The sequence below is a fragment of the Arthrobotrys flagrans genome (genome assembly GCF_004000055.1).
Source record: "Arthrobotrys flagrans strain CBS H-5679 chromosome Unknown unitig_1, whole genome shotgun sequence".
Classification (NCBI taxonomy): domain Eukaryota; kingdom Fungi; phylum Ascomycota; class Orbiliomycetes; order Orbiliales; family Orbiliaceae; genus Arthrobotrys; species Arthrobotrys flagrans.
Window position 1 is genome coordinate 3754787 of NW_027137556.1, and position 15485 is coordinate 3770271.

Below are 15485 nucleotides of genomic sequence, written 5' to 3' on the forward strand. Positions count from 1 at the left end.
CGTCGTCCGGGGAAATCTAGTGTATTCTGGACCCCAGGCAAATTGTCGGTGATTCAGGCTCGTTCCCAGTGACGGCGATGTCTTTTAATGACAGGTTTCGATGGCATTCGATCGAATACGATGATGAGAAGGATGGTGATGAGGCGAGAGACGGGAAGGTTCGTCTAGCGAAACCCGCGTTCTCTCTTCGCTTCAACCTTTGACAGGGTTTCGGCGCAACACCAAAAAGCAAACAACATCAACATCATTATTTTGAACTTCATGCAGCGGCGGCGTCGGGTCGGCGGCAGACTGTGCGATAACACGTAAAGAATGTTACCTCTAAGGCCACATCCGCTGCTGCGCTCTGTAGTTCGACAATTATCTCGTCGACATGTCAGTTCAAGTCTTGCGCCATTAGTAAGAGGTAGCAGGGACACCGGTTCCTCCTTCACCCCAATATCGAATTCCACATGTTGGAATCGAAAGCTAGCGACGGCTGGAGCCGGGAATGTTCGTCTGGTCGATAGCGCTACGACAGCTGCAGTCATTGGGGATGATGCTCTTGCGCCATACGAGCCACCTAAAACCGGCATTTTGTCATACCTTCCCGCAAAGGTGGTACCGTACGCTGAACTCATCCGTTTGGAGAAACCTTACGGAGGTCTATACCTCTTCTACCCATGCGTCTGGTCTACTTTGATGGCTGCCACTATGGCTGCGCCGATTTCACCGCCAATTGCCGCAGCGTCGACGATTTTACTATTCGGATCTGGAGCCTTTGTCATGCGAAGCGCGGGCTGCACGATCAACGACTTTTGGGATCGGAAATTCGACAAGCATGTTTCCAGGACACGGCATAGGCCAATTGCTCGCGGTGCCGTTTCGCCTACACAAGCATTTTGGTTTGCAGGAGCCCAGTGTATGGTGGGCTTTGGCATTTTACTTCAATTCCCCGTCGAGGCCATTCTCTGCGGCATCCCGAGTATCCTTTTGGTTATTGCATATCCTCTAGCGAAGAGAGTTACACATTATCCTCAATTCGTCTTGGGGCTAGCATTCAGCTGGGGTGCTCTACTAGGGTTTCCTGCTATGGGAGTGTCTTTAGTTGACGGGTCTATGGCATTAGCCGCTGCTGGATGTTTATACGGAGCCAACGTCTTTTGGACTGTTCTATACGACATTATATACGCTCACCAGGACTTACGAGACGACGTAAAGGCTGGAGTTAAGGGAATTGTGGTTCGACATCCAGAGATCACGAAACCAATCATGTCAGCATTGAACGTTCTACAAGTCGGGCTACTCGCAGGGGCTGGCTATTTCGCTGGCCTGGGTCCTATATATTATGCGTGGAGTGTGTTTGGTGCAGGAGCTGCCAACGGCTGGATGATTTGGAGAGCAAATTTGAAGGACGAGAAAGAATGTTGGCAGTGGTTCAAATGGAACAGCTGGATGGTTGGTGGCGTTATGGTTGGAGGTGGGCTGACGGCCGAATATATCCTAGACTACTACCAAAGGGATGAGGGTTCATCCGACGGAACTGCTCAAGCTGAGAAGGATGCTCTAGCTGTCTGAGATCGCCAACTTGCTTTCAATGCCCAGTTGTAAGAAGTGTATTATATTGGTTGGGATATATCTGTACATAAACTTTCGAGCTTCGATAAAACAGGCTCTTACATATACCAGGTAGTCTTTTAAGCATCGTACATTACAAGTATACGTATACGGGCATATAGGAACCCCGCCTCCCAGTCTAGCCCCCAACCCGGATCTCCAAATCCACATCGGCCATTCTTAATGAAACACATCTACAGTTTCACGTACTCTCCATATCTCCCCCCTCCAACTCCAACTTCATCTCCCTAACAACCCACGAAACAATCGTACTCCACTCCTTCATAGCCCCACTCCCGCTATCCCCACAAGCCAACAACTTTTCCACCGGCCTAAGCACCCTAAACCAACTCCACTCCGTCTCCAGCACTTTAATCTGTTTAGTCGTCACCGGATGCTCCCACATCAGAGTATTCATAGCAGGCGCCACTGCAATCGGCTTGTTCGTATCCCACGCTCTAACCACCGATAAAAGCAAATTATCACTAAACCCGCCCACAATCTTTGCTAGACTATTCGCGGATAATGGTGCGATGACCAATATATCCGCCCATCTTCTGAGTTCGATGTGAAGAATTGGATCTCCGATTTTTGCCCATATGGCTGTTTCTTGATCTTCTTGATCTGGAATGTCTGAAATTGTTAGTGTTTCGGCGGGATTTGAAGATAATCCTTTAGGCCATTCATGATGGTCGAGATATATGCCCTCTACATTTGGAATTTTTAGAAGCTCTGTGAGTGGTGGGATGAATAGTAGAGATGATGTTGTGAAGATGAGGCGAATAGAGACTTTCGAGTATTTGGAAAGAGCAGAGAGGATCAGTGGGATTTTGATGGAAGCTACTGAGCCGGTTGCTGCGAGGAGGATGTGGGTCTTTCCATCTGAGGCGTGGGAAGACGCTTTGAAGGCTGTTTGAGGGGTGGGAATGTCGGAGGGTGATGCGTGGGGTGGCATTTTGGTATGGTAATGAAGTCGCGGTACCCGTTTTTTTTCCCGTGATACTTCTCTCTGTATTTTCTGTAATAAAACCAAAAAGATATAGGAGAGAAGAAGTAAGAGGCTTTAGAGGAGATAGGTCTCCTTATGTTTTAGTAGCTGTGAGGTATGATCTCGTAGACACTGCCCGAACATCGAGGTAGTATTTATGCTGAAGACTGAATTAGTAATGCACGGAACATTCGATAATGTTGAGGTGCAAATGAAGATAGACGTCTCCGAAGCCGTAGTTCAAAATAGCACCGCGTTTCCTCAGCTCTATCTAGCTAAAATACTACCTTAGTCCTGCTGAATCGGATTAATGAAGTCAGGAATCCAATGACGGGGTTTGGTAGTCAACGAGATTGAAGATGTTGTAATTTACACGATGTTTGTGTTGACATCGCCCTGAATTAACCAATTGACGTCTTCCGATTCCAAACCTCAACTCCGAACTCGAGTCCAGAAACCCTCAAAACACCCCCGACCCTCACCAATCCACCCCGCCACTCCTCAAGGACCATCCGCCACGATGTCTGTTCCTCCAGGCGGCCTTAGGACGCTTGGTACCGTACGTCCTCCACCCCTCCACCCCTCAACCCCCCTTCGATCGCTCATGCTAACCAACCTCCATTCACACCACTAGAAATACACCCTCAAATCCCACGGTATCTGGGAACGTATCCGCCGCTTCTTCGCTGTCGATCCAAACCGTTCTACCGGTATCCCATACGTAGCTCAATACCGTAATCCACTCCCGGGTACCCTTCCACAACCGACCTACCATGATCCCGTCACCATCCCGTCCGGCGACATTGCCGACAATCCGTACTGGAAACGCGATAACCGTCGTGGATTTCCCAGACTCTCGGTCATAACACAAGCTGACCAGGCCGGTATGTTATTGTTGGGTACTGCTGCCATTCCAAGAATTGCGGATGGCGCGGCGGGCGAGAAGCAGTTGGTCGAGATCAAAGAGGGGAATCAGAATTTGGTAGAAGTGATGAAGAAAGTAGGGAATGAGGGATTGTTGATGAAGGATGGATTACCCCCGCTGCCGGGAAAGCCGGTGCAATGGACACAGCAGACGGACGTGTGGGCGGCGTACCCGGATAAGTTAGTGTTTTCTGATGAACAGTCGAGATGGGCTTTAACTGACGCGAGTGGGATTATAGGTACCCATGCCGGACGTTTACTTGAACGCTGTCGATATCTTGGAGCAGTTATGAGAGGGCGAATAGAGGACGGGGTTTAGGTCCCCAGTGTTTATATTTTTAGATGTTGTATCATATTTGCGTATACAATTTATTCTCAAGCAATATCGGACGCATTGGAAAGTAAATTTGGAGAGCCGTGTCAACAAGGGTGCATATCGTCGATACTCTGAAGTCGCACCGAGAAAATCACGAGGTGAGAATTTAGATATAATAGAGGAATTAAATAGCTAGTATTGTTGTAGAAATGGTAAAGGTAAGGCCGACAATGCACTGCGCGGACAAACGAAAACCAATCGCTACTACTGGACTATATACAAAGAAAAAGCTTGGACCCTCTATCTCTGATCCATTATTTCCAACAAGCACATATGAACACTGGGGAAATGTATAATCAAAGGAGATCTATATAGTGTCTTCGATGAAAAAAAAAAGGAAAAGGGTAATCAGGAACAAGAGGGAGCGTCAGAAATGGGAGGGAGCGTCAGCCAGGAGGAATCAACTTAGTATCCTCGCTCACCTGCGCTGAACACGTAATAAAAGGGTTATAAGCTTGGTAGAAGGGAACAAAGCCATGTTGATCGTACCGTCGTAAGAGAAATATGATGATGATGCAGCTGAAAGGGAAAAGAAAAAAAAGATCTGGGGAACAGGTAAAACGCCAAAACGCTCCAATGTAACAAATGAGTGTGCAAGGAAACCCCAGTTGCTGAAAAAGGGAAACCCAAGTGAATAAAATGTTATAATGCTGCTGCTGGCTGCCAGAAATATATAGAAAGACCAAGAGAAGAAAAAAAAACTATGACCCAACCTATCTCTTGCCGAAACGGATAACTTATACCAAACTCCCAAGTACGTTTTTCGCTAAACTCACAATTTCGGTCTTGATGCTGGTCCTACTGGCATCTTCAAATTCTCGTACTACGGTTGATAATACAGTTTTCCGGATCTTTGCGTCAGCCTTGATGAAACTATCACCAACTCCCACGCTGCACGCCGTCGGTGAGTTTATCAGCGTCAAAACCCTCGAATATGCATCGATCAAAACGTCGCACAGCGTCGCAAATGTTTCGTAGTAGTCCGGCTCGAACGGTAAACTTGAGTGTACCAAGTATGAATAATCGTCCCCATTCGGGTCATCGCTGTTTGATGAAGAATGTCCGCCATTTGGGAAGGGTAGTGGATTGTGATGCATAAACCCGTTCGTTCTTGTTTTTTCTAGTGCATCCATTGCCATGAAGTGATACAGACCGTCGATACCACCCTGGGCCGCCGAACTGCTTCTTCGTACTTTTTGTGCCGAGTTCCTTGAACTCCATAGTTTTACTCTTCCCATCCCTTTTGCTGCCGATGAAGAAGATGTTCCATCATGTGTTGCTTGGTAAGTATCAAATTCTGCTAACAGTGAATTTAAGGCTTTTAGGTATTCGACGGGGTTGGATGTTGCGAGGTCGAGAACAGAAGGTATCGATTGGCCAAGGACGAAAAATGTAGCCGCCCTTTTCGATAATTTTCGTTGGTCGGGTTGTACCCTTCGTGGTAGGTCTTCTCGTGTGAACTGGACGGTGTTGTACCAGAATACCCTTCCTTCGTGCCTGATATCAAATACAAGATTAGCGGATTTGTTGGGCGAAAAAGACAAGACAATTGGTTTGCAGAAATTAAAACGTACGCTCGTCGCAGATAGTCCAGAGTGTTTATTCTCTTCTCAGCAATCTCGTGGACTGTGTCGTACATGCTTGGCGGGTGAGCAGCTGCAGTTGGAGCTGCTGCTGCCGGCACAGGGGTAGAGGTACCATTGGTTGGTGCTGGCGAAAAGGCTTTTATAGGACCATTAATATTCCCTGATGCAGCAAAGAGCATCGCGCTATCTACTGATTTTTTAGTCTTAAGGATTGGTTGGGCGGGTTTTCCATTTGCTGTTGGCATAAGATTGACGGAGGGCGCTTTGGGAGGAGGCGATAGACTTGTATCCGGACGGTTATGTGCGTGCGACGAAGTGAAAGATCGCTTCCCCTTAGATTTCTGCCGTGTGGATAACCTCGACTTCAGACCGGATAGAGTATAGGCGGACGGAGCGGGAATGGGCTGTCCAAGAGATTGTAAGGAGGTAGTGGAAGGTGATGTGGTAATGTTGGATCCATTGGAAGGGGTTGGGGAGTGAGCGGTCCGTCGAGGATTAAATGACGACGACGGCGGAGCGCCCGTCGCCGTCGAAGGCCGTAATGCAGCCAGTGCAGCTTTCGAGGGTGCTGAGGCCGACGTCGAACCTGCCGGCTTCAGGCGATGTGCATTTGTGGCCATGGGGGCAGAGAGCAACATTTTGGCGGATCCGGGCTTGCAGCCAATATATACCTAGACCGTCCCAGGCTTGACTTTACGAGCGAGTTCGTGCTACCCCCAGCCTAGCCCGACTTCCGCTAGACCAGAAACCTTCAGGTGAATTTTTCTTATTTGCCTGTTTCCCTGTTTCTTTTTTCTTTTTTGATTCTCCCTTTCGCAGGCTGGCCTTCCTCTTGACCCGCCGCCCCTGTACGTTTCGGCTTTGGGATGTTTTATCCACGGTATCCCTCTCGATCCTCGCTTTCGTTTCCTTTTCTTTATTATGCCTCAAGCAAGCAGAGAATCTTCAGAGCCCTTAGAGCGGCGGGACTATGTTGGCTGCAATGGCTATATCGAATCCCTTATTTCGCCGTGCTGCAGTAGCGTGGGTGTTAAGCGGTTGGAGTTATTTGGGATAAAATGGTGCCCAGCACTGCGCTGCGTGTTTTAGCTAGGGTCCGGTGCTGTCTCCTGGGAATGCTGCGGTGCAAAAAGCCACCGAGAAAAAATAACTATTTAAATAAGACCAGGCCGGGACGAGGAATTTGGATCGATCAAACGATGGAGAACTCGAATATGTCGATTTATTTCCCCAGTCAAAGGATAAGCAAGAAGAAAGAAACAAAAAAGGTAGACGATGTCGAGGGAATATAAAAAGTGTGCTTGCGATAAATGGACGGAACGAGCTTGGCCCCTGGCGAGAATTCCCAAAGGCAACGCGCGGGAGCTTGTGCGGATGTTAAAGGTATCTTCAAATTCAAATTCAATCTGATCTCGAAATGGAACGGTAGTCGAATCAGTTTGACCGCCAGCGAAGCACCACTCGGCGGTATTCCTGCTGTGTAATTTATATAGAGCTGCTATTAGATATTTAGTCGCTATGGTATGTGTGTATCCAAGTTTATCGTTCGAGTCGGAACCGAATTGGACGCAAATGCAAAGGCAGAGTCGGTAAACCACCAACCCCTGTGAAACGTAGATTGTCGCCGCAGGCTATGAAAAGGATATAAACCAGTTAAAAATCGCAATAGAACAAGGGTGTATGCAATGTCGAAAATGGTTATCGATTGGGCCGGGAAGATATTCGAATCCGAGGCAGAAGAAGAATCAGCAGAGACGGCACATTTAATTACTAATAGATGCGGGACATCAACTAAGTAAGTATCCAGCAGACTAAGGATGTTTTGCCCGATTTGCTAAAGGAAAAAATAAAGTAAAATAAAGTAAAATAAAAATAAAATAAAAGATTGTAAAAACGTGGGAGTGGGAAAGGTAAAAGAAAGCTCGAACGAGTGACCTGTCACATAGAAATAAGAGAATGGACCTTTCCGTTGGTCGGGATCGGTATGGGGGTGGGCTGTGGAAAGTGAAGTGAAGGCTCGAGCGAAGGGAGCTGGGGGGGCTTACCAGGTATATTATAGCACGACAGTATGATATGTCCAGATACGATTATACTTGTATCTATCCCTATCTAGCTGGAGATTGTCATAATTTTCAGGCTACCCAGGTTTGGGGTTTCTGGCTCTGCGGTATGCCGACTAGCCCGTATATAAGAAGTAATAGCAGTGCAGTAACGAAGCGGACACAGCAATGCATATGTATGAACGTATATGTATGTTCGAGGGAGACGTCGGGAAGTTTTTTTTTTCTTTCCCTTTATCTCTTGGCCTTCGAATCGAATCGTCTTCCTGGGACGGGCGGGCGTCAGATGTTTGCAAGTCTGCAAAGTTCTGCTTCCAGTAGTCGCAAGCAGCAGACGATATCAGCGATGGGCCAATCGCAGTGGGAGATGACACAGTCAGGTTGTCTTATTTTGCAGCTGGAAGGTGGCGGAGAATGCCATCCAGAATTAGCGCCCGCGCCCTGAACGTTTCTTCGGTAGGAGCAATGGAATGTTCGATACTTTGCAGGGCAAGTTTTTCCAACGGCAAATGCGATGAATATCCGATGTTGAGTTTGACGATGAGTGAGATCGAAGGTTGACCATGCAGAAGCTAGGCTGGGATCGAATATCGATGATGGTAAAAGCTCCGGGCGTGGACCCTGAATTAAATCCAACGTCCGAGATAATATGCAATGTATGTACCAAGCAATAGTGAAGAAGATGTCACCGGACTTCCTTTTATTTGATTTTTCCTCCTTTTCCCTTGTTCGTTCTGTCAGTCGGTCCAAGCTATTCGTTAGTGTCGTCAGTAGTGTCCTCTTTTCGTCTGCTAAGCTATCTACGGCGATAGATTCGAACCCTCCAAGCCCTACCAACGTATGAATCCAGCCTTATGGGTAGCCAACAAGCCGGAATCTCGTTAGTCACAAAACAAATCAAGAATCCGCTGATTTGACCTCAAAGACGGATGGAGAAAGGAGAGCAATCAAGTGTGTAGGGAATGTTTGCTATCTGCGAGTGAACACAAACAAAAAAAGGTGCAGATGGACCCTACACCAGCATATAGCATGTCACGCTTCAGGTACCCGGGCCCACCGATATATATAAATCTAGACAGACGAACGCCTTGGTATCCTATATTGCCGTCGTCTTGCAGGCTTGTCATGACCACCCCTCCTCCTTTTAAAAGCACCCACTTCTTGTGCGTCGTGACAGCTCCGATATTATATTAGGTACTCTTCTGGCTATTTCAGTATTATAATTTCCAAGCCCTCGTGTTCATGTTATACAATTGAAATTCCCAGATGAAGCTAGTTAACTAGGCCCTGCATCTTGCATTTCTCCATACGAGCGAGCGACTCGAACCCACTTGCCGGAAAACTGATAGGCCAGTATGCATTTGCTTTCGCTCGGTATTTCTCCTTCCGCTGCCGCGTCGATATTACCAAGCGTATACCTCATGACGGCAAAATGCGAAGAAGAAGAAGAAAAGAAAGGAAAAAAAAAAAAAAAAAACCGAAAGCATGACACGCAGTGCAGGCAGGCCAGGAACAATTGATGATATGTCTTGTTGCTTCTGCATGGCCTAGATGGTGGGGATATAGCTTTGTGTTCCCCCAATATCGCAAAAACTATTGGCCATTGAAAATCACAACCTCTTTTATCCAAGCCGCACCCACGCAAGATGTCAAGTTGCTCCTGATTGCGCTCTGATTGCGCTCGGGATCGTCTTTCACAATTTGCTGGAAAATGCGGGTGTCTCGTGGGGCCCGAGGCCCAAAATGCAACCAATTACTACTTCCTCTCAGAACTTTCAAAAACTTCTATAAAGTCTATGGTGGGGAATTTATAACCTGTGAAAGCAAACCTCCCTAGTTGTCTACCAAGCTGTCAGCTGAACTGCCGTACCCTAGTTCATTAAGGAATAATGAGGACAAGACTCTGAGTGGCATGCGTATATGCAATGCAGAGGAACAAAAAAAAACCCTGTTTTACATGAACCGCTGTTTCAGTGGAAGCTTTCTCCGCCAGAACGCTATGGGCGGGAGAACATTCAAGAGGGAAGCTTTAGCTATTTGCGAATGTTAACATCGGTTTGGCAATTGGGGCTAGAAGAATGTTAGCCCCTCTTCATATCATCGCTCACAATTATCGACTCATTCGATCCGATATTGCAAATCAATCGCATTTCTGACGTCTCTGGCATGCAAAGATTGAAAGCCCTTTCACAACAAAAATAACGTTACATATCACCTCTCTCATCGGTTAGATTGTACCTCTTCAAGGTCACGCTGACGACAGCTATGTAAGATAGTGCAGGGCTGGAAGATGGGTTCAAGAACCCCAAGCTCAACTTACCATCCAGAAAGGGGCATCAGACCCATTTTACCCCTTCTTTCCCTTCATTCTCTAACAAAGAAAGCTCCCACGTTTTTCTCGCTAGTTGACTCGTTTCTGCCGTCCTGGTGTGGTAGCGTCATTTCAACCGGAAAAGCAAGCCAAAGAACCTTTTTGCTCTTGCATGTGCGGGTTGTGCTGTACTGCCATCAGAGTAAGAAAAAAAAAAGGTGTGGCTTCCATTGCAGGAAAATGTTGCTTTGAGATTTTCTCATGATGCCAGACTGTTCTTGTTGATATGCATCTACAGCGGAAAACTTCCCTTTCCTCCAAACAAACATCACCATTACCCCTTTTCCCTGCCGTATCATGTTAGTTTCATTAAACTTGAACCGCGTTCTCCCGATATCGTGTGATCGATAACAATGGCGTCACAAAAGGGTGTGGTCGAGCCTGTTTGTTCATCTCCGTACCCCACCATTGGTATCTCACGAAATTAAGATGCCCCAGCTCCTCGTGTTTGGGTGACGGTCACACCTCGAACCCTTTTTCCTTTGGAAAGAATTCTAGAATTCCTCGGCATAGATCTTGTCATGGAATAATACCGGATGGAAACTTGTTTTCAGTGAATGACTGAGACTGTCCTGATCCATCGGTTGATTTCTTCCAGCAATATATCTTGTAGAGGCTGAATTGCTTGCATAGGACTCCTTTTATATTGTAATTTCATGGACAAGGGGATATGGAACGCTGCCTAGAGTCCGATATATTATCTCCGGCTGGGATCCATTTAAACGATTCGATCAGAGACATATCTTTAAAATCTATGGTCAACTTAGCTGTGACAATTGCAATATTGGCTCTCTCTCTTTTTATATAGATATATACCAGGGGTTGGTCTATCTCGAGGGGTATTAACGAAGGAGAGATCGAGCCCAGGGTGAGATATCGTCACTTGACTCATTCTTATACCAATCTCCCAATACGGTCCTAGAAGTTCAAGTTCGCGGGGAACGTCCACATTGGGGAACTTGGGCCGTCAACTATGCATGCGATGTCTCAAGGGACTTTATGTCTGAAAGAAAATTATGCCGAATTCTTAAGGTTCATAAAGAATTCCTCCTTTTGGACGGATGAGGCTGTCAACAAAAAAGTACTGACTGAGCCACACATGCCAAATGCTCAAGGTGTCGAGCCACCACTCTTCGGAACTAGCTACCAGCTACCCTTGTCGAGGGCTACGACACCATCTACCGGGTCTATCTTGACAACTGACTCCCTTGTTCCGTCGCATTGAGGGACATGGATTTTCTGGATTTGTCGGGTCGAAGCGAATATCGATGTTCTAAGTTCGAAAAAAGAGCCGTATGTGAGTACTTTTAATTGACTTTTAACAATTAATTCGTCTTTTAGTTGTGGATATCGTCGTCTACAACGATTGTTCTTGATATTCAAAACCACCGAGTTCCCAACTGCCCGAGAAATTAACTACCGCACCTATCTTTCGAAGATGCTTCTCTGCGGCTGTTAGCCATACATGCGTACGCATTAAAACCTGCATACATGGGGAGTGAGCAGCCTCTAAACTTTCCCTTCCACCCCACTTTCCATATAATAACGGATATAAACAGTGATATCACAGATGAGCTTTTATGAGTGCCCTCTGCACGATACAAAGCACCCCATCTCGGCGGGGCCGGTAAACCTCATTCCCCTAGGGTGGTCCCCTGTCAATCACCGAAAGCAGCGATACATTGCGTCGCGCGCCGGAGAACTCCATTGCTTTTAGATAATGGTGAAATATAAGCTTTTATATATATTTAGGGTCCGCAGGCGCGCAAGTAACTCTATAAGTGAACCAATTGGTGCATTCGGGGGTCCCGAGGGCAACCGTACTGTGTATTTTCGAGTTTTTTTTTTTTTTTTTTTTTTTTTTTTTGAGGGGGAGGGGGATTGTGGTCAATAACGCCCGTTAATTTGGCCGCATCAAGCGCCCGTTAAACGTTGTTGAAGAGTGCTCGAGTTGAAGGAGAAAAAACTTGACTCGGCGGCAGTTTCCTCCGTTTGACCCACAATGCAGAGAGTCGTTCTTGGTCACTAATAATAGCGAATTGTGAGGGCAAAAAAGAGTAGCCTCGAAGAGCGCTGCGTTATATATTACTCACAAGCAGGGTGCTTCCATGTACAGTCTCAAGCCACTTGTTGATATAATACGTACAGAGCATTATTCATAGAGTGGCTAGAACTTTCAGGCTGCTTGCTCATCACGATTGAAGTGGATCAACCTGAGCCTCGAATTCAAGCAGATGTGAAATCTGGATCGACCACAAGGCCTCCCATGGTACCCGACTAGGGCTATAATAATCGGGTTAAGATCGTCGAATTAAATCTGCAGCGAAAGGAGCCAAGCAAAAAGCGAGAAAGGTCCCCAGGGAAATTTAACTGACTGCCTGTTCCGACCGAATCACCATCGCCACGTCAGAGCTTCTAAAAAAAAAAAGAAAGAGGTGGTCGATGCTCGATGAAGGGGAAAGAATACCCTTCGATTCATGCACGAGTGACAATCGGAGGGTAGAAGGCTACAATGGATAGTGGTCGCACGCAATCCATTTTGGGTAACCGGTTACTGCAAGATCCTTTCCGTTGGTCGGCGGTGAAGCAAAGTTATATTTTGAATCGCGAGCCGCCTCCATGCTCTTGACTGGTGCTTTGGCGAGATTAAGCTAGCTAAAAACAAGACGTTTACTTAGTGCCCTTGTTGGGATGAAAACTTGATCGGCACTTCACTCATCCAGAGCTCTAACGTGGGTCACAGCTGACCGATTCCTGCTGTTGTGGAAATTAGCCTCTCGCGAATATGGAGTCGGCGTCGCGTCGATCAATAACAATATCACGCTTTTCGAGTCGAATCGAATCGAATAGCGCTGTCGACGCGCTTCGCTTCGAGGGTTAGGTGCCACCGCATGATATGAGAAGAGTGAGGGCGGAACTCTCGGATGGGAGAATGCCCGCACCTGCGGCTGATGGGCTCCTGCATGAATGCTGTACGACAGCGACGCTTCGATGATAATTATTACACTTCATTAACACCGTCTCTGCATCGATCGAACTAGTACGCAGAATAGAGGTGAGGTAAACGAAACAAGGTTTGACAGCCGTTCCACGGCGCTCATGATATCAGACCACGACGAAGACTGTGTGCCAATTGGAACCATCAAGGGCATCCCCCGGTTAGCTATTCGAGCCGAGAGCACACGGAGTCTTTTGCGGTGCCAACCTCTCGCTGCACGATGTAGAATTTATATTTATTTTTTCTTCCCTTTTTGTCGTACCTCGTTCTTCGAAGCTTTGCTTGCTCACTCTGAGATCTCGAGGTTCAAACTACTGCTTCGATTGGGTGAATAGCGGCTGTATTCAGTGTGATATATCTGATATCTGAGATGTGACGACTGTCAGGAAGATACTTAATTTCCTTCTCTTACAATGTTCCGACCGTCATGGATCCAACTTGAATCATCTCTAGGATTCCTATGTCGCTTCTCCGGATACTGGATCAACCGGGGCCAGCTCGAGCCAATGCAAGATAGGGCATTGATTCGTCCATGGCATATTCCGGTCCGCTTCTTTCCAATTTAGTGAGAAGAGTGAAGAGCGCCGGACATCGCGGAAGCACTTTGAGAGAGTCAAGCCCAGATACACAAGAAGGGAAAAGTAGCCCTCGAATCCTTAGGAAAGCACGAATAGCTCGAAACATTGACATGCACTGCAAATTTCTTTCCAAACGCTGGTGTGCCCTAACCTGCACCTGAGGGAAACCATGCACCATACATTCGCCCCTTATCAGTGGGATGGCTATGGCATAGGTATGGGACGTGTCCCACTTAACCTGCGTTCTTTGTGAGCGATATCTCTGTTTAATTGAAAATCTGATGGCTCCGTTGATGGCCCAGAAATATCGACCAGGTATATGATATCAGACTAAGTCCGAAGTGCACCTAGGTGTGTTATGCCTGTGCTGTGCCCTGGGGTGTGGATCGCGATCTGCTTGGAACCATTAGTCGATGGACCAGGGGCTATAAAGACATAATACAGCACTGTTATGATATGATGCCGTACCCGTGTGCTGTGTAAATTACAGACTACGGTAGTTTGTATGCCCAAAGATTGTAATTGTATCTAGTATCTATAAAATGCTAATTGACCCCCATTCGTGTGCTATGACACGGTGTATACGGAAGTCGGATTTTACAAGAAAACAACCTTCGACTACAACAGACCACGCATATGCACCGTACTTTCGGTTCAATTGCAGGGGCAATCCGGATTACCCGTCTCAAAACAACGGTCCCAACAGATCGTGATCATATCGTAAGAGTCTTCTGGATGCAATCGTAGCAAGCAAAAGCTCGAGCACTGACCGGAAACAAAACAACAGATCGAGTAAGTGGAAGGAGTCCCGCTTGATTTCATTCGGTTTTCGATTTGCAAGGTTTGCGTACGGTGGAGCCTGGGACAAAATAAATTTCGATCGGGACCAATTGGCTGAAGCGAGAATTGTCCAGGACGGTAGGAAAGAACGGCCCAAAAGCAAATAAGGCGGCGGACGGGTGCATGTACCCCCAAAGTTGAGAACGAGAGCAAGAAAGACGCCCGGACTTTCTTGTTTTTTTTATTTTTCTTCGTCATATTGTTTTATATTTGGGACATCTCGCCGCCAGCTGGTGTTTTCGGTGCGCCAGCCAAAACCAATTTATATATTTCCTTCCCGTTAGAGGGGACCGCACCAGCATAACCAGAACAGAGGATCCTCCTGCTGTTAAATTTTATAATCAGTCAACCAGCTTATCGACGTCGACACTCGTTCTGTTGCTCGTTCGGTCGTTCGTTATTTTTTAATATATTGTTTTCTTTTTGTTTTGTTAAATCTTTCTTTCTTTCTTTCTAATAACATATATAAATAGCAGCCGCGGCCGTTTTTCCGACGACTTAATTTCGCTCGCTGGACCCACGTGGAGGCTGCGTGCCATTCGAATTCCAATAGCTGCAGTAGTACAATCAGTCAATAAAAGCAGAAGCAGAAGTGAAAAGCATAGAAGCGGACAGGAACAAGTAGTTTCTCAAAGGAGACATCCTAGCCAAAAAGCTCGCTCACTCGCTTGCGTTCCTTACCACCAAAATATTGCCAACAAAGACCGACGACACTTCGCAAATTAGTACTGTTACTTCACATTACTTCCCACTACCGCTTCCACGAAAAGGAAAAGGAATTCTCGAAAGGAAAAGGGAAAGGAGATCTCCAGCGTTACGTCTGAATATTCAGCGAGTCTTGAATTCGTAATCCCGTTTTAACGTATTCGGGATTGGCTGCATCCGGCTGTGCACACAAACCGCCCTATCTATCCAACATTCCTGATAGTCTAGTCATTACCGCCGTCTCCTCCAATTCAGCTGTTACAATGCTTCTCTGATTCTTCAATTACGACACTACCGCCCAGTTACGAGAGCGTTCGCAGGGAATTGCCTGTTATCCGAAATTAATCCTGACCCGCTCTTCAAAATACCACACTTTGCCCCAACACATTGCCCGTAATATATAATACAGCACTCCGCACAGATATCAAATCGATATCACGACAATCTCAAAACAGGGAACATC

At 46.7% G+C, this 15485-nt stretch overlaps 4 protein-coding genes across 4 annotated transcripts; 2 read left to right on the forward strand and 2 right to left on the reverse strand.

The window, feature by feature from the left end:
* Positions 1 to 312: 312 nt before the first annotated feature.
* DFL_009139 (uncharacterized protein) lies at positions 313 to 1557 on the forward strand (the record flags this gene model as incomplete). Its single annotated transcript, XM_067638979.1, has 1 exon — positions 313 to 1557. The coding sequence occupies one exon, from the start codon at positions 313 to 315 to the stop codon at positions 1555 to 1557; it is 1245 nt and encodes a 414-aa protein (XP_067486814.1).
* Positions 1558 to 1798: 241 nt separating this feature from the next.
* DFL_009140 (uncharacterized protein) lies at positions 1799 to 2551 on the reverse strand (the record flags this gene model as incomplete). The annotated part of the gene is made up of 1 exon (XM_067638981.1): positions 1799 to 2551. One exon carries the CDS (start codon positions 2549 to 2551, stop codon positions 1799 to 1801), a length of 753 nt encoding a protein of 250 aa, XP_067486815.1.
* Positions 2552 to 3104: 553 nt separating this feature from the next.
* Positions 3105 to 3772, forward strand: DFL_009141 (uncharacterized protein; the record flags this gene model as incomplete). The annotated part of the gene is made up of 3 exons (XM_067638982.1): positions 3105 to 3143; positions 3219 to 3688; positions 3748 to 3772. The coding sequence occupies 3 exons, from the start codon at positions 3105 to 3107 to the stop codon at positions 3770 to 3772; spliced, it is 534 nt and encodes a 177-aa protein (XP_067486816.1).
* An 849-nt stretch (positions 3773 to 4621) lies between these two features.
* Positions 4622 to 6108, reverse strand: DFL_009142 (uncharacterized protein; the record flags this gene model as incomplete). Its single annotated transcript, XM_067638983.1, has 2 exons — positions 4622 to 5381; positions 5459 to 6108. 2 exons carry the CDS (start codon positions 6106 to 6108, stop codon positions 4622 to 4624), a joined length of 1410 nt encoding a protein of 469 aa, XP_067486817.1.
* Positions 6109 to 15485: the final 9377 nt, after the last annotated feature.